At 41.8% G+C, this 18401-nt stretch overlaps 1 protein-coding gene across 5 annotated transcripts in view; it reads left to right on the top strand.

The window, feature by feature from the left end:
- The window catches only part of GNG2 (G protein subunit gamma 2), a 94012-nt gene extending 81577 nt beyond the window's left edge, over positions 1 to 12435 (top strand). For 4 of the 5 annotated variants that reach the window (XM_038406555.2, XM_038406556.2, XM_038406559.2 and 1 more), the window contains exons 2-4: positions 1927 to 1991; positions 4422 to 4537; positions 8674 to 12435. In XM_038406555.2, coding sequence (XP_038262483.1) covers positions 4451 to 4537; positions 8674 to 8802 — 216 coding nt within the window. In that variant the 5' untranslated portion in view covers positions 1927 to 1991; positions 4422 to 4450 and the 3' untranslated portion in view covers positions 8803 to 12435. Of the gene's footprint in view, positions 1 to 359; positions 878 to 1926; positions 1992 to 4421; positions 4538 to 8673 lie in introns of those variants that run through there. The other variant, XM_038406557.2, reaches the window with a different exon arrangement.
- The last annotated feature ends 5966 nt before the right edge of the window (positions 12436 to 18401 follow it).

Raw genomic sequence — 18401 nt, 5'->3', positions numbered from 1 at the left:
TTTTCTGGCTGTGCTTTCAGCCAGCTCTGGGGTGGGCAGTGCGGGGGCGGGGAACGGGGCTGCTCCTCTGTGGCTGCAGCGCTCTTCTGACCTTTACTCCCAGGCAGCCTGCTGGAGCTGGGGTTCGCAAGTCCCTTGGGGCTATTCATGCTGGAGATGAGGCGGGGAGAGGGGCGGGACCCCGGGAGAGGGGTGAGTGGGTCCTTGGGGGCAAGATGTGGGCTGGGGAGGGTCTGGTTTTCAGACATTAGAAATTTGGCCACCTTGCTGCTGCATGTTTGGACAGGATCTAGAACAAGGGGAACCTGGGCTTAGCTGGGACCTCTAGATGCAATTGCAGTAGAACTGACTCTGTCTTCCCTGTGGGGTAGACGGGAATCGCTCCTCCCACCAGGTTCCGCTAGGGAACCCGCATTCAAATGTTAGCAGCTGCTGAAAAGCTTTTCACAATGAAACTGAGCAAATTTACCCAAACTAGATTCCCAGTCTGTGTTCACTGGCTTAAAAAAGTCTGCACTGTAGAGAATGGCACTTAGAAACACCTCTGTAGCCAATTAGTTCATTTTATCATCCATGAATCAATCTTGGTCAAACATTTTCTTCTCTGAAATAACTCCAGTTGTGTAAGGAGGAGCAAGTCTAAAGTTGAAATGACTGTACTCTGAACCACACAGAGAGCTACACAGGAAAGCTATCTTGTTTCCTTCCAGCTCTTGTCTGCATTTCTCTGTCACAGCGATTCACTGCTAACCGCAAAGCAACAAATTGTCAGTTTACACGTAGATTAACTAGTGTAAATGCGGACATCTGTACGAAAGGCAGACTCTATAACTCAGTGAACTCCTTCCAGCATTCCAGGCTCCTAAATCAACAGGAGGTAAATTGTAAACAGTGCTTGCTCTGGGGGTTGGCAGGAAGCAGTGCAATGGTGAAACTGTGGGTGCACTGGTCCCGAAAGGGCTCGCTTCTCCAAGCAGATCTCCAACAAACCATCTTTCAGCTACAAATCTAATAGAATTTAATTCATTCTGCAATTCAGTGAGGAAGAGGTCAACTGCTGTTGTAGTTGTGTATAAACTATTGTCTAAAGAGGCTTAATAACTTGTATTAAATCTCAGAACTCTAGCTTGCTTCTTAAAATGTCATCTTATAACTTCCTTATACAGCTCCGTGTTTGTCTATATAATCTGTGTGCATATCACACAATCTATATAAAATAGAATAATGAAGGGGTGCTGTAGCATGATATTACAGTTCTAATAGCAGGAATGTGGAGTGGTTGCATAATTGACCTATGCAGGCTTTCCCAACTGAGGGTCACTGACAATGTTATACCATATCACCCTCATGTATTCTATGTAATATAAATTGAATGCACATGTAATGACAGATCTCCTTCATTGTAAATTTTTTTTTCCTCTTGCAACGTTTCTCAGTCCATTCCTGACCCAAGTGAATTCAAAAGCCTTGTAAATAAGGTAAATGTAGTGTAACTTTCTTCCTAGTCTAGTGAATTGGAAACTGTATTTGATTGGTCTGTACCTATCCATCATCTTCTGATGCTTATGACTAGACCGGGGCTGTTTATGTGAGGAATGAGAGAAGTGGAAGGAATTTCTGTTGGAAATCCTGAAACTCTGCCCTCCTAGTCTCACCCCTGTTGCAATATGGAAAAGAGAATAGAATAAAAATCGATACATCATCTCTCCAAGCGTCTTGGAATAACCCTACCCGCAGTACATTCTGCCTTTCTGAACTAAGTTTTAAAGCTTGCTGAGCCTCTGAATGATGTTTTGACACCTCTTCCTTTCCAAGTACCATCTGTACCATTACAGTCATTCAATGACATTGATCTAATGTAAAGTGTCAGTCTAATAAATTTTCTTTTCTTTTTTTTTTCTCCCCTCTTCCCCCTCCCCCTTAAAGGTATTGACTATTGAAGATCAGCAGACCTTCCACTAGAGAAGCAAATCACGGAAAAGACCATTTTGGTATGTTACTTAATTCTAAGTGCAAAGGGTACGCTGGGTGTGGAGAAAGCATGGGGATCAGGAGGAGTTTTCGTGGAGAGAGCTCTTCCTCGCAGTTCAAGGTCTCCTTGAAACATGCGTCCTACCTACCAGCCTGAGTCCTGGACTCAGTGGATCCTCCCCATAGGCTGGTGGAGAGTCATTTAGCTGTGGGTGGGCTTGCGCCCGCCCACTTCCCAGAACCCACTATGAGCTTTCTTTGCCACTTCCTCCTTGTTGCTACCCCAGCATATCCTAAGCTGACAGGCCTGAATGGGAACTGCATTGCAGTGGCTTCATGTCAGACTTTGATTTTCTCTGAGCAGGCCCCAAGATGAGTTCCTGAGTTGAAGGATTTAACACAAGCGCTGTAGTGTGACCACCCTTGGATCCTTCTCTTTAAGTTGGCTAAAATGGCCAAAACTAGACCTTCCGACAGTTTTTGGAGCCAGTTGGAGATCCCTTGTGGGGTGTTGTTTTGAAGAAATGCCTCTCTGCCCCTTTACTCGTTTATCTCTGAAGGAAAATATGGGCTGTAGAGAATACGAAGCTGACTCTAGCTTGGTCTTTATAGCTCAGAAATTCGTAAGTGTGTCCATGGAGGAAAAGATAAAATATCTGGATAGTCATTGGCTGGGAGAAAGAGTGAGAATGCCTGACTGTCCCCAGTTGGGAGCAGCGGGGGACATGCGGGTTCCAATCCCTGCTCCAGTGACTGTTTGTTTGGACAAAGTGGAACATCTTCAGCCTGTGAGATTTGAGAGAGAGACAGCCCAGAATAGCCAATAGCCTGGTGGTTTGGGCACACACCTCAGAGGGGGCAGGAGCAGAGATTCAAACCTTGCTTTCTCACCACCAGGCTAAAGGCTATGGGGGGTGCATTACTGCCTCCTCCTCGGCCTTCATGAATTGAGCCCTTCATTTTATTAAAATACCTGGAAATAAAATGAAATCAATTCTCCAAAAATTTAGGTTCAGTTGGACACACACTGATTTCCCACCCTGAAACTGCCAGAAATCTGAAAAGTCCGTTTATTCTCCTAGCTCCGCCTGGGATAGCCCAATGCACTTCAACTGTGTCCCATCTCTTACATTGATCATGTTTGTGCTTGCAAAGTACTAATCATGCTTAAATGGGGCCCTTGCTGGAAAGATGCAGACACTGGTTTTTCTGACCAGTGTAGGCAGAGCCAACTTAAAAAAGCATGCTTTATAGAGATAGTGTAGACTTGACAACATAATGAACAATTGCAGTTATCCTTTTGTAGGAAACCCTAAAGAAACAGGAAGTGACAATATCCTGTTTTGCATCTAAATGCTCACTTGTGCGGACAATGAAATGCTAGACCAATGCACTGTGTCTGTCTCTAGAAATCAGTATATTGTAGTCAGCTACTTAAATGCACAGATGCATATTTCCTAATTATTTTATAGTAAAGCTTGGTATTTCAATACAGTATAATAACTGATATTACTGCTATGGGCAACTTGAAAGACACTTCAACCTGTCGACTAGAGAACTTGTTGAAAATATCCGTTTGCTGTCATGTGAAGTTGAAACTGAGAGGGGCTTTTATAGTAGGTGCTACTTTGCTCCAAGACTGGAGGAAATGCTTGCTTGCATTCTGCGCATAATTATAGCGTTGTTGTTTTGATTGGGAAGGTAATGGGAAAAGTTTCTCCATTAGTGATGATACTTCTCTCTCCTGGAGGCAAAAATCCTAATTGCAGATTTAACGATCTGCTCTCTAGAAAGCTTGCTGCATTATACCAACAGTGAAAACACCATTGGCTTTACAGCTGATCTGCATCAGAGCAACAGTAGTAGCCAAAAGAGCAGGGTTAACAGCACAACTTATTGCTAAGTTTAGTTTTAAAATCTACCATGGGGAACAACAAGGTGATTGATGGTTTCAGCACTGGAGACACAGGCCCATCAGAGCTGTAAAACTAAAGTATGTTCCCGCCTGCTTCCAACTCCAGATCTTTCCCTTTCCCTGTCCAAGTAAGGATATAAACTTTGGGCCTGCTTCTTTCACCTGACGCCAACTGGCAAATCTAGATTTAACTTCGTTGGTATCTAGTGGTGTAATGAGAGAACAGTGCTCAATGCTGTTATAGCGCTTCTGGCTCTGGGACCCTTATAATTTTTGACTCCTAACCGCTATAGACACTACAAAGAGGAGGAACGTTGCTAGAAGCATGACAATGTTACTACACCCAGGCTTTACATCTTTTGAGGCCATTTACTATATAAAAAATGGATTGAGACCACACTAAACTTTACACACACAATGACATCTCTGTTAATCACAGACACCCTTTATTAGATTCCATGGCACTGCAGCGCTTGCGACAAATCCAATTTATTAGTTCCCTGATGTATTACCTTAATTCACTTGGTTTCCACAGCACATCTGAAAAGCACAACCAGCACTCAGATGGCCAGCAACAACACCGCCAGCATTGCACAAGCCAGGAAGCTGGTGGAACAGCTGAAAATGGAGGCCAACATTGACAGAATAAAGGTAAAGCATGGCTGAAAGCACTGGGTAACTAGCATGTTCTTTGTGGCTCCATATGAGTCTTCTGCAGGTAAGACTCCAAGTCGGAGATTTTAAGGCCAGATAGGATTACTGAAGCCATGTAGTCTGACTTCTTATAAAACGCAAGCTAGAGATATGAGATCTAGAGTGTCCCTCAAGTCCTAGAACTCTGTGTATTTAGCTTATCGAACAAAACATTAAGTCAAATTGATCGTGGCCTACAGTTACCTAGGGAGAAGAGATCTGATATTTGAGGGCTCTTTAATCTGGCAGACAAAGGCATGATCCAATGGCTGGAAGTTGAAATAAGCAAGTTCACACTGGAAATGTTTGTTTTTAACAGTCAGGGTAATTAACTACTGGAATGGATTAGCAAGGGGTGTGATAAATCCTCCATCACTGAGTCTTTAAATCTAGACTGAATAGTTTTTTCTAAATGATGACAGGCTAGATGCAGGAATCTCACTAGGCAAAATCTGTGGCCTGTGTTCTGTAGGAGGTCAGCCAAGATGATCATAATGGTCCTCCTGTCTTCAAATCTGTGACATATTAAGAAAGTTTCCTATTCGGTGATGGATACTCTGCTGGTGTGACCATGAACTGCACCCAACGGGCAAACGAGGGTTTGGGAAATTCAGTTAAACCAGTCGTAATTATATGGCCTTTTAGGAAACGGGAAGATGCTATTTCACAATGAATTGGTATTGTTTGAAGACTGCAGTTGAGCATCTCATTTAATGTATTTCAGACACTTTGTTCTTCAGATAATGTTGTTAATGCATGAAATTGGGCTCAGTGGTTTACCCGGACTTGCTTAGAAAAATGCAGCAAAACAAAAAGCAAAGTTATCCTTTCAAGTCTTTTTCTCTCTTCCCTCCTCCCCCCCCCCCCCCATGGGGCAGAGGGGGAAAAGGAGTGATCCTTTCGGGGAGGTCTTCCTCTGTGTTGGCTGCATATAGGTCTCTTAGTGCTGGTCCATACGTTACTACACTGGAATAATGAGCCCCTATAATGGTCATCTGAGTTGTAGTAAGTGGGCACAATTCTGCCTCTGCCCCTCCAATATTTACTAACTTCTGTCCTTAAACTGTGAGCTCCTCAGGGACTGGGCTGTCCCTTCTTGATTTGTCCAGAAAGCTGCTAGCACATGATAAATGCTACTATAAACAATAATTACAATTGTGATCATGGACAGATTCAGTTTTTAAAGGCCAACATTCCAAACTGGGTGCCTGTATTGAATGTGTGGGCACAGACACGTAATGGTGCATGCCAAAAAACCAGCTGCCTGCACAAAAGAATAATTATGCAGGTTTGGGTTCTCTTTTTTTTCTTTTTTTTTTTTTTTTTTTTTTTTTTTTTTCCCCCTTCTGCGTAAGTACCTTTCTGATGCATTCAACTGCATGTTTTTCATGCTCAGGTATATATTCAGAATCTTGTCCCCCAAATATGTGCAGGTTTTGAAAGGCGTAATGTATCTCTGCTGCTTAAACTATATAGTCTGTGTTCAAGCTGGCTCAAAGTCAAATGTAGCTGATTCCAAAGTGTGACATACCAATATCTGAACTTCAGCACTTGGTAATGTCTCCTCACTGCTCAAGAGTTTCCACTGAGCCAGTTTCATGTTCTTAATAGATAACTGTATACGCTCAGTGACTCCACCAATATTTGTTACCGTGGCAACCACAACCCTCCACTGGAAGGGGTTGACATGATATAAAGATGACCTGTCACATCCCCTTTTTTTTTTTTTTTTTTTTTTTTTTTTTTAAATCGTGAATAAATATTGTAGCATGTATTTTTGCAAGCTCCTTGCAGTCTAGTGTGACCTGCACAGGGTGGATTTTTTTTTTTTTTTGCTTGGTAAGATCAAATAAGATAAAAGGTGTTGATGGATCAAAAGCCTGCCTGTAACTCACCAGAGATTAAAAATAGATTTGCAGCCTGCATAGGTTTTCTCTTAGTCTTTGCCAATAGACTTGTATTAGCTGTTAAATGCCTTGAAGAGAGGCTGCGTTTGGGGGGGGGGGAGGGGAAGAACTAGAAGGCTGGATTGCCTGAAAGAGATGCAAATGAAAACCATCTTAACATCAAAAGAAATCCACACCAAGTTTTGGATAGTTGTCCAAATCTGAAACAATTTCTACACAATAAAATGGATTTTGTCATCAAAGATGCTACAGCAAAAATGTACTTTCAGTATAAAGCTGAAGAATAAAACAGACCTGCAAGTTACCATTTGATCAGGTGATCTTCTTTACTATGTCAAATCTCCCAGCTGGCTTGCCCTGACCTCTTATTGACATCATCAGGCTCCTGAAACACACACACTGGGCTTCAGAATTGATTACACGGGCAAAAATCGGTGTCTGCTCCTAGCAGTATAGGGTTGGCTGGAGAGTGGCCCTGTAGTAGGTTTTTCAGGGTCTAGGAGTTGGAGGCCCAGTCAGATCATGTGGAGGGTCCCCTAGCCTCCAACCCTGGAAGATAACTGGTGGAATCCAAGAGCTAGGCGATGAGACGGGAGGTCTTGCAGGGTAAAATAACCATAGCAACACCCCCCCCCCCCCAACAGGGAAGCTTGTGCAAAGATTTACATCGATTGTTCTTAAGTTTAGACTAAATTGGGAAATCTCCAAGGAGCGGATGAAAGTTTGGGACACTGAACATGTACAGTGCTGAGGGGGTGACCAGCCCATTTATAAGGCCAGGAGAGGACCTTTGACATTCAGGCGATGTCTACACTACCTGTCGGATCGGCGGGTAGCGATCAATCTATCTGGGATCAATTTAGGGCGTCTAGTGTAGACGTAATAGATCGGTCGCTTTGCCGTCGACTCCGGAACTCCTCCACGGTGAGAGGCGGAAGCGGAGTCGACGGGGGAGCGGCGGCTGTCAATCCCGCGCTGCGAGGACGCGAAGTAAGTGATTCTAAGTCGATCTAAGATGCGTCGACTTCAGCTACGCTATTCTCATAGCTGAAGTTGCATATCTTAGATCGGTCTCTCTTCCCCACCCTGCCACGTAGACAAGGCCTCAGAGTGGTCTGTGGACTTGTTGCCTTATAGCAGAAGTTGAGCAAAGTCATTCTGTGCCTTCAGCTGGGCGCGGCACTCCTGCTGAGGTCTGCATTTAGAAAATAGAGAGCATTTGAAGTGACAAATCCCGCTTCCCAGTAAGGGCATGCTTTACACTTGGAAAGGAGTCAAGCTCTTCTATTCATTGGGCACATAGTGTAAATGCAAATACTCCATACTGGGAAGAAAAACAACGCAAGTTCCAGTTGTTACAGCACTAGCATCTAGGAAGGGTGAAAGTTCAGTTTGCATTATATTTCCTGGTGGGAGGTTTCCCTCAGGCTTTAGTCGGACAAATTCTACTTGCATGAGTAAGGACTGAATAAAACCTGGGTGAGGATCTCCACTTTAGCCTTTATGTCTACACTACAAATAGACACCCGCAGCTGGTCCATTCCAGCTGACTTGGGCTGGGGCTGCTTAATTGCAGTGTAGATGTCCAGTTTGGGCTAGAGCAGCCTGGCAGGTGGAAGGGTCCCAGAGCTTGGCTGCAGCCTGAGCCATAACATCTACACTGCAATTAAACAGCCCCTTAGCCTGAACCCAAGTCAGCTGGCATCGGCCAGCTGCAGGTGTTTGGCACGAGTCACTTAGGGTATGTCTACATTGCAGTTAAAGTGTTGGCCCAACTGCACTGAAGCTTGCTGATGCTTGCAGCTGCTTCAAAAGGGATTGTTCTCTAAGTAGAAGAGTAATGCAGTTTAAAGGGGGATTTCCTCCGTTTCTGCACCATTTTAAAATGGATCTTATAGTTCAAGAGTACTTCAGATTCCTAGCCTATTCCATCCTACCTAAGGGATGATGTGAATGCCAAGTAGTGAATATTGTAATGTCTAGTTGGAAAGTCCATCCATTGGTAGTGAGCAGAGTGGAGGAGCAAGTACGAACTTGAGGCAACTTCTCCGTCTTCCATTCAGCCAAATAAGACACTTTTTAATTCCGTGCTGCTGAAGTACTCCCTCCTTTGTGTGCGCTGAAGTGGAGGCGCTCCAGACAACATAGTTCATCCAAGGCTTATCCAGTGTGTACATTTATTTTCAGGTGTCAAAAGCAGCAGCAGACTTGATGGCATACTGCGAAGCCCATGCCAAGGAAGACCCGCTACTCACCCCGGTGCCAGCTTCAGAAAACCCCTTTAGAGAGAAGAAGTTCTTCTGTGCGATTCTGTAAGCCCTCCATGAGCCTGACATGCACTTGGCCCGCTCTGAACACTGATGTAGCGTTTTTAGCAACGTGGACAACTTTCTAGTCCACCGGATTTAAAAAAATAACAAGGCCTGGAAGCTCCAGAGATGTGCATGTTTAAAGAAACTGGTCACCTTTTGGGGCATAAGATCTACATCGTGAAGCTGAAGATCTGAGGTAGAAAAATATGTAAAGATTAAACGTGTCACTTTTCTGCTCACAAAAAACCAACCCTTGTTTGATTGTTCCATCTTTAAAAAAGACACTTGTGCTGAGCAAGGTAAAGGCTGAGGCTGTGTATAACCTCATTGGAATGATTATCGTTGGGTTTTTCCAAATAATACTCTTATTTAAGTTGAATTGTCAAATATCATAACAGGCTAGATTACTATTATATTAATGTTTGGTCTTGTGCTTTTTTGTTTTTGTTTTTTGCATTAGAGTAGCACAGAGATGGATGGGATTCCTCAAAAGATAACAAACTAAACCATTTAGCAAGGGCTTAGTCAGTGATACTTCACATCTGCCATGTGAACGCTATCTGTCTGTGTTTCTAGCACCTATTACTACGATTTCTAACACTTGTATATGGTAGCGTCAATTTTGCGAGTAAAAGTTAAATCAGGTGTTGTGATTGGTGCTTCATATTTTTGTGACTACTTTTAAGTAATAGTGCATGAAAATATCCCTGTGTTCACTCCATTTAGAAACTTCTATTGTTTGGAGCCATATGCTGGTGGAAAAGCTGTAGAGAAAAAACAAAAGATGTCCTGACAGCAAAGAGAAACTACTCTAATGCCTTAGATGTGCCTGAAATATCTCTCATGTTATGTAGGGTTGCCAGCTATTGAGAGGCCTATTCCTGAAATCAGAACAGTTTATACCAGGAGTTTAGGGTCACTCGGATCCCTGGAGGTCACAGGGTAAAACTAAGAAGAAAAATGATATATATTTATTTTGACCAAGTTTTCTCTGGTCCTCCCATACCCTTCTGTGCCTCTTCTCTTTTCCCATGTATCTTGATTTTTTTTTTTAATATCACTTGATCTATATTAACTTTTCACAGCAGCACATCTTCTCTGAACCATGTCCCTTAAGCAGCGTGACAGAACCAGCACACAGCAAGCCAGCTGCTCCACTGTGCTAAGTGGCTGATCCAAGCACAGCTTGACTCGGAGAGGGGCTTCAGTTGGAAGGCACTGCAAGCTTGTCCATCCCCTGCCCAGTTCTCTGCTTCTGCTATGCTGCCGTCAAGGGGTATCTTTTTTCCCAAATCTGTTGGCTCTAAACCCCAGTGTTTACAAAACTCCCTCTGCCATCGAATCTGACTGCTAAATTCAATCCCCTCTTCCCCCACTGATTATTCAGAAAATGCTTTTTATAACAGAAGGGCCATAGCACTCTGTACCCCAACGATGGCAAATGCAGGTGGCAAATGTGCACATGGTTATAATAGTGAGAGGACTCCATAGTGAAGGACTAAGGGTGATCTATCAACCCCTAAAATTTTTGTTAATATGTTGGACTCCTGTTCTCCAGTCACTAACCATCCAGCCCTTTCTGAGCTCTCACAAGATATTTCTTACCGCTTTAACATCCCATCAGGAAACCAAATGAGAGTAAAGAAAATCGGGTGCATCTTTAAATAAAGCACCCAACTACAGGATGGCATAATGACACAACATGCCTCTCACGGCTTAAGGTGGAAGCTTGCAACTTCCTTGCTTTGTGAATGTAATGTTTTGAGCTGCTGTTACAGGTGTGCCTCTATTATAAGCCTACAAGCGGGATAATAAGGCATTAAGAAAGATGTAGAGGGGGCTCCCTAATCGATCGGATGAGCCCTGCTTATCAGGGCAAAGCCAAACCATCAGAATGGTGTCCTGGTGATAGCGCCCAGTGCTTTGCTTACATGTAGCCTGAAATTGACAAATTTGTTTGTTAGGCTTTAGGAAACTTGCCATAGCCAGATGGAGAGTGAGAGGACAAGCCCATAGGCTACAAACATATCAATTTGAACACCATAAAAACCTAATATTTCAGGTGGAGGCTGAGGCCATCTGAAATGGCCCCATAAAGAGTTCTGAGAGACAGGTTACAGCATCAGGTACAGTGTGTGATTCAAAACATGAATCTCCTCAAGTAGGCTTTGCCTTTATATTGCTGTTAAAATTGTGTTCTGGCCTTTGGCCTGAAGTTGGACAGCTGTGATTGCAAAGACACCGATACACCTCAAACCTAAACAGCATAAATAAAGGATCTGTTCATAAGGTTCTATGCCACTGGTGCAGGGCTGAGAGCAGCTCTAGCTTTTCATGCTATTCTGAACCCTTAGAACACTTTCATTTTTGGCTCAAAAACCCAGCAGCTATAAAATTAGGATAATTCAGGATCCATGGCAACCTTGTTAATATGAAGTTCCAAATCAGGTATGAGTTAAAATTTTTGTATTTAAAAGGACAACGGAGTCATACGGTACCTGTCAGAAAATCTTTATAGCTGTAACAAAGTGGAAACTTTTTTTTTTTTTTTTTTTTTTTGGACTAACTTTTTTCTACTCTTACATCCTTGTGTACAGGCAGAAGGGTTTCTGTAGCAAAAACCACTTATTGTAACAGTGGATTCTCTTTCTGATTCTTGGCATCTGGGAATATTTATACAATACAACCAGTAGCTAAATGGTGTACAACTTGCCTTGCTAACTTTCAAATACAAGATCCTGTATTTCAATCTTTATACTGTATGTTTGACTAGCTTAGGTTTCATTTGACCAATCAGTAACTCTACAGCTGTTTTCACTTATAGTGGTAAAAACAATGTAAATAAATTACAACTCTTCTTTTTTTTTTTTTAAATAAGATCTACTATAACTGACAATGAAGCATATCTTAATTAGCCAAGACCCTAAATCTCACTGGAACAGTACTCCAATCCTGTTAGTTTTGTCATAATTTTTTAATGACTTACATATTTTACAGCTTAAATTCTTTAAAAGAATGCTACATGAAATGAATATAAGGAGATTTTAAATTACACCAAAACATTCCTTCAGTATCTTTTTTGGTTTTGTTTTGTTTTGTTACTACTACTGATTTTTTTTTTTTTTTTTAAATTGAGGAGGCAACCAGAAAATCTCACCCTAGTATTTATTTACACACCCGCTTTCATTAGCAAAGTAGAAATTTTACCTACCAAGAAAATTTTTCCCCCATAAAGTAAAATTATTTCAATATTGAAAATATATTGATTCTGTATATTCAACATAGTATAACTTTTTTGATATACTGAAGGTCTTTTTCAATAAAAATATCCGTGTGTGGACATGTGATCCTGCTTCCTCACCCCCCCCCCCCAACCCCGGCCTTACAAACTTTGTTCATAGCAGCGGTGAGTTGCAACATGTACATTATATCATGTCAACCAGATAGGTGGATGCATCTTCCTACACAAGAAGTGATCTGTTCTCAGGAAGAGGGTCAGTGTAAATGTCAGTACGTTTTTTTTGTTTTGCTTTTTGTTTTTTTTAAACAGGGAAACTTGACGTCGTGATATAGTGCACACACTCATCCCATGTGATCAATGTATGTGTATGAAATAAAACTTTGGATTCGTTTCAAATATTGTCTGTTTGCTTTTTAAAGTAGTAGTTGGTGTTGGGGGGGGGGGGGGGGTTCTTTTTCACAAGCTCACTCTCCTGCTCCTAACGACAGAACCAAATGTGTTTGGAGTATGATGTTGGTTTAGGGAGCTTTCCAAACTAACAGTAAACCACAGATTTTTTTTTCCCCCCTACAATGTATTAAACAAGGCTGCTGGTTTCAACAGCAGCTTTTGTGAAGGTGTGAAAGGGAAAGAAGCCTTTCTGAACCTCAGCTTTTCCAGACCCTCTCTAAGCCCCCTGTCTGCTTTAAGGAAATTTCCACTGATGTAGTTAACTGCTGCAACCCCTTAATGTGGACATGCTGCCCCACAGTTTATGCTGATACAATTTACTTTGGGATGCTACCTGCTTAAGCTCCATTGGTGTAAACCCATCTTTTTGCCAGTGCAGCACATCTGTACAGATGGGACTACACGGATCTGGGTACACAGTGCAAATCACCAGTACACAGGGCACAGTGGGTTGTAAATGTTTAGAACCCAGAATACAGAAAGCTTTCACCTCTTGCTCATAGGCTCAGATATAGGACAGTACAATAGTAACCAACAGTCTTTACTATACAGAAGATGTATGTGAAATTCAGTTGGTCTCAGCTCAGTTGTTTGAGTTAGTGTCTTTGTTCCCCATATGGAAAAGAACCGTAGAATTTCATTGGAACAATCCAATAGCGTTCCACAGAAATGAACATAAGAATGACCATACTGGGTCAGGCCAGTGGACCATCTAGCCCAATATCCTGCCCTCCAACAGCGGTCAATGCCAGGTGTTTCAGAGGGAATGAATAGAACAGAGCAAATATCAAGTGATCCATCCCCAGTGGTCTAGTCTCAGCTTCTGGCAGTCAGAGGTTTAGGGAGAGCCAGAGGATAGGGTTGTGTCCCTGACCATCTTGGCTAATAGCCATTGATGGACCTATCCTCCATGTGTTATACCAAGAAAATAAAAAACAGCAGGATCTTATTAAAGGGGATAAGGCAAAATTCCACATTTATTGTGAATACAGAAAGAATCAGAGTAAGCAATTGGTTATAGTTATAACATCTCATTCACTCACACACACATAGACACACAAGTTCTGCAAAGTTGATATAGTTACCAGCCTAGGAGTTGCTCATGCCAAGTCACTGGCCAGGGGGCCTGGACACAAGGGTGGAGCAAGGCCTTGTCAGATGCACATCCAGTGCTCCTGGAGGTTGGTCTGTAGAATCAGATCCAAAGTCTTCAGGGTCTGTTTTTGTAGGGATTTATCATGATACAAGTTTATAGGGTTTGCTTCATCATGCTGTTCTCATGTTTGAAGTGATAGTCAATCACTGTTCTCACATCTGAGGTGATAGTCAATCATGCAGATGGCACAGCAATGACAGTATGTTATCTTGTTCTTTGACCCTCCTGTCCTTGGGGCAAGTATGCCCTCAGGGTTATTGGGCTATTTCATCCACTGTATTCTTCAGCCAAACAGTCTTATTTTAAGGCTGGCACCTCAACCTTTAATCTTTTATTCCTCATTCAATCATACATACATAGATACAATCACACTCGTACTCCAATGTATATCCTGTTACATCTGCATTTTATCACCTACCCATCCTTTAACATAACCATTCTAAAATCAGTGGGATGTGGTGGATTTCAATAAGTCTATTCATCCCACTTATTATATTTAAAAGGAAGTGAACAAGATAAGCATGCAAGGGTGGGGGGTTCACATATCTTATTCCAGAGGTCAGGAAAACAAAGTTGTACCAACCGTAAAGGACAGCTGTTATCTTGTTACTTTTGGATTAATCTCTTTGTCTCTGGATGTGCTTCTACAATTAACGCTGACCTTGTAAAACTGACAGGCAATTTCAATCAACACAGACTCAGCAGGGTGGCTGAGAAACATATTTCTTTCTAATGGTCAGACCAAATTCTGGGATCTGCTGTGGAGTCACTCTTTCTTACATTTCCCATATCAGAAATATACCAGTTATCAATCTAGTCCAACACATGAAGGTATCTAATTCTTTTTTGAACCCAGTTATGATATTGGCCTTCACAACATCCCCGGCAACGAGTTCTACAGGTTGACTTTGTATTGTGTGAACAAGTACTTCCTTTTGTTTGTTTTAAATCTGCTGCCTATTAATTTCATTGGATGACCTCTGGTCCTTGTGGTATGTGAAGGGGTAGATAACCACTTTCTCCACACCATTCAGGATTTTATAGCCCGCTATCATATTCCCCCCTTTAGGCCTCTCTTTTCTTAGTTGAGCAGCCCCAGTCTTTTTAATCTCTCCTTGTATAGAAGCTGTTCCATACCCCTAATCAATTTTGTTCCCCTTTTCTGTCTTTTCCAAGATATATTTTAATATATCTTTTTTGAGATGGGGTGACTAGACCTGCACGCAATATTCAAGGTATGAGTGTATTATGGACTTATATAGTGACATTATGATATTCACTGTTTTATTATCTATCCCTTTCCTAATGGTTTCTGTTATCTTTTTTGACTGCTGCTGCACATTGAGAGGATGTTTTCAGAGAACTATTCAGGGTTCTATGTAACAGGAGTTTATATAAGGAACTCTGTGTGACACTCTGTACCTCGGGGGAGCACCCTGTAACCTCCATATTCCTCATTTATATATAATTGTGATCTTGCATATAAAGCATGCCATGTATGGTATCGGGGAAAGGTTAGGATCTGCTGAAAGTCACTGTTCTATCTAAATATGTATATCATTAGCGCACATGAAGTTATGAGATTGTATTGTATGGTTGTCAGTAACACATGCTGTAAGTTGGGGAATCAGCCAGATATTATCTCCCCATAGACAACAGCAAGGAAAATAACCAATGCCCAGGCAGGTGTCAAACAACCATCAACAGCCATTATCCAGCAAGGGAGATACAATTCAATGACTCAACTGCATAAGGCCATAACAGGGGAATTGCTCAACCTTGCATGGGGACTCAGCAATGCCCACCAGACAGGGTTGGCCCTGGACTTGTATTCTCCAAGCACACAGACTAAGGGTATAAAACAGAACACAGGGGCCCCATGCTTGGCCTTTCTCCTCCCCCACCTATACTGCCAGTAACAAGGACACTGAGAAGACTGAAGTCTCCAACAGAAGGGACTGGTCCAGGTTTCAAGGGTGAAACCTGCGTACTATGAACTGCAGTATCCAGTGGGGTGAGAAAAACTGCTTAATCTAGATGTTGCTCAGTCATAGGGTTGCGAGTTTAGACTGACTGCTTATATTTTCTTTTTCTTTTGGTAAGTAACTCTGACTTTTTGCCTATCACTTATAATCACTTAAAATCTATCTTTTGTAGTCAATAACTTTGTTTAACTCTTTATCTTTACCAGTAAGTTTGCCTGAACTGTAATGGTGTCTATCCACATTCCATTGATGAAGTGGTGAACCAATTAATAAATTTGCACTGCTTGTCTTGAGCAGTGCAAGATGTTATATTCCTGAGGTACAAAGTTGGGAGCTGGGGGGATTAGGCTGGTGCCTTTCTCTGTGTGATTCATGCTTGGCTCTGGGAGCATTCATGCAATCTAGCTGGGTGTGGGGTCTCCACATGTGGTTGTGCTGAGTAATAACAGCACCTGGAGGGGCTTGCTGCTTGTCACTAGCAAAGCATTGTGAGAGACAGCCCAGGCTGGAGAGTTAAGGGGACACAGCGGTCTCATGGCCCCAGGTTGCACCCCAGGGATCCCGTCACACTCTAAAAACCTACAGAATTCAAAGAGAAGGATACCCTTTCACTGGTGTTTTGAATCTTCCTATAGAATGCTATAGCAGGGATATAATTCTCTTTTAAATTCTATGCCAGTTCCAAAAACCTCTAGAAAAGCTAACAGGATCAAAAAGACTCCAGAATTCCGATTGAATTCTATAAGGGTCATGACTTTTCACTGTTTTATTGGATGCATTTGTTAGAAATTACTTGGTGAATGTTTTTATGAAGAACTCTTAAAAGTGACCCAGGAAGGTCTTAGGCTGCAGTGTGTAATCAGCATTTGAAACACAAGTCATGTTGGTTCATTTTGATTGGATATACAATATGGTTCAGTTTCCTGAATGGATGAGCTCTAAGAATGAGGTTTCAGTTTCCAAGTCTCTTGTTTACAAATTGTACTGGCACCATTCTGAGGACTACATCACTGTCATTTGGTACTTCTGCTACCAGAGTGGCATGGAATGCAAACACAGCAGTAATATTTATGGTATGATGTAAAATACACAATAGGGTCTGGTAGTCATCAGGCAGCAAATATAGGCATTTCCAAAGCCGTATGGGCCATTTCTGAACTCCATGCCTTGGAGACTATCTTATAAGTCAGGAGCAATATGAGCAAAACAATTTTTGTAATACAATTTGGTGCAAAGAGACTTTAACTCAGCTGGAGTTGCTTTAAATTCATTCTGGTGCAACAATGGCCAAATAAAAAGGCAATTTTTGCTCACAGTGAAAACTAGGTTAGAAGCCACATGCTATCATGGCATTTTTCTTATCTGGTAGCTTAGCTTCCATGCACCTTAATCTGCCTAGCTGTAAAAATAGGACGTCCCTGAAAAGTGGATGTTGAACTGAAGTTGATCTTAGAAAAATAAATCTAAAGGAAAAGATGGGCAAAGCTAAAGCCAATAAAAGGAAAATTCTTATTTCATATCCATGGGCCTTGTGAGTTTATTATATGAACAAGACTGCAATTGGCGAGTGTCTTAACAGAACTGCTCCATGGCCATATTTCTCCTAAAAGATAGGGACAGCGAGAGGAAGAAGTGGATTGTAGCAATAACAGGAAAGGTATGAAGAGAAGAAAAGGGTGTGCAAAATCATACTATGTGTAGCCCTTTTAATATTTATTTTTTAAATGCCTGATAGAAATCTAACTTTCATCCTCATCCTCCCCTCTTTAATTTTGGTCATAAAACTCCGTATTTAACTAGAAAGCAGTGTTTAAGTTCAGCTTTATGAACGGATGTTTGCATTTGCACCTAAAAGATGCATATCGTATCTAATTAAAATGCTATGAAAAATGTTGATATAAACGTGTCACGCTTTTCTTACAAATGCACTGTAAAGAATCACGAATTAGTATAAAGAAAAGGAGTACTTGTGGCACCTTAGAGACTAACAAATTTATTAGAGCATAAGCTTTCGTGAGCTACAGCTCACTTCATCGGATGCATTGCGAATACAGACTAACACGGCTGCTACTCTGAAACCAACGAATTAGTATGTTTCTCATAAGCCCTCTGCTGGCCAGTTTGGACTTCTGCAGGCAAATTCTAACTTCATCCACCTAAAGCAGGCAGGAAAGGGAAATTCAATTCTTTCTCTTGTTTCCTGGCACAACAGTCTCATTGCCTGTCTATCTTTGTGACTTCTACTGTACACAGCCTAACTACTGTCATACTTACCTTCCGTGGAGAATGCTGTAGCTTTGAATATGAAAGATAACACGTGTTCTAGTCTTATTTGAACTCAAATTCAAAAGGCGGTGAAAGCCAGAGATCCATGAATGTAAATGTATTTTCTTATTTATAAAAAACCCACCCAAACTGTGCTTGATACTGTCCATATAACTAAGTTAAGATGGTCCTTGCCCTGGAGGTTGAACACTCTAAACAGCCAGTGACTAGACAAGGGACAGCAAAAGGATGTACCAAAAGCAGATGAATGAACAGTGATGTTAAGCATGTATCTTCCCCCACACACAAATATTTATAATTTGTAAATACTTTGAGAGGATAATTTGGGCATGTAGTCCTTTCAGAAGAAAGTGTTTGCAAGGAGAATGTGCAGGCAGATCAGCTTCGGAAAGGGCTCGAAAAAAGTCTCTCTCAACCTTTCTAGACTACTGTACCCTTTTCAGGAGTCCGATTTGTCTTGCGTACCCCCAAGTTTCACCTCACTT

This window comes from Dermochelys coriacea, chromosome 6 (genome assembly GCF_009764565.3).
Source record: "Dermochelys coriacea isolate rDerCor1 chromosome 6, rDerCor1.pri.v4, whole genome shotgun sequence".
NCBI classification, from domain to species: domain Eukaryota; kingdom Metazoa; phylum Chordata; order Testudines; family Dermochelyidae; genus Dermochelys; species Dermochelys coriacea.
Note: the sequence above shows the minus strand (reverse complement) of the source record. Positions and strands in the feature narration are given on the sequence as shown.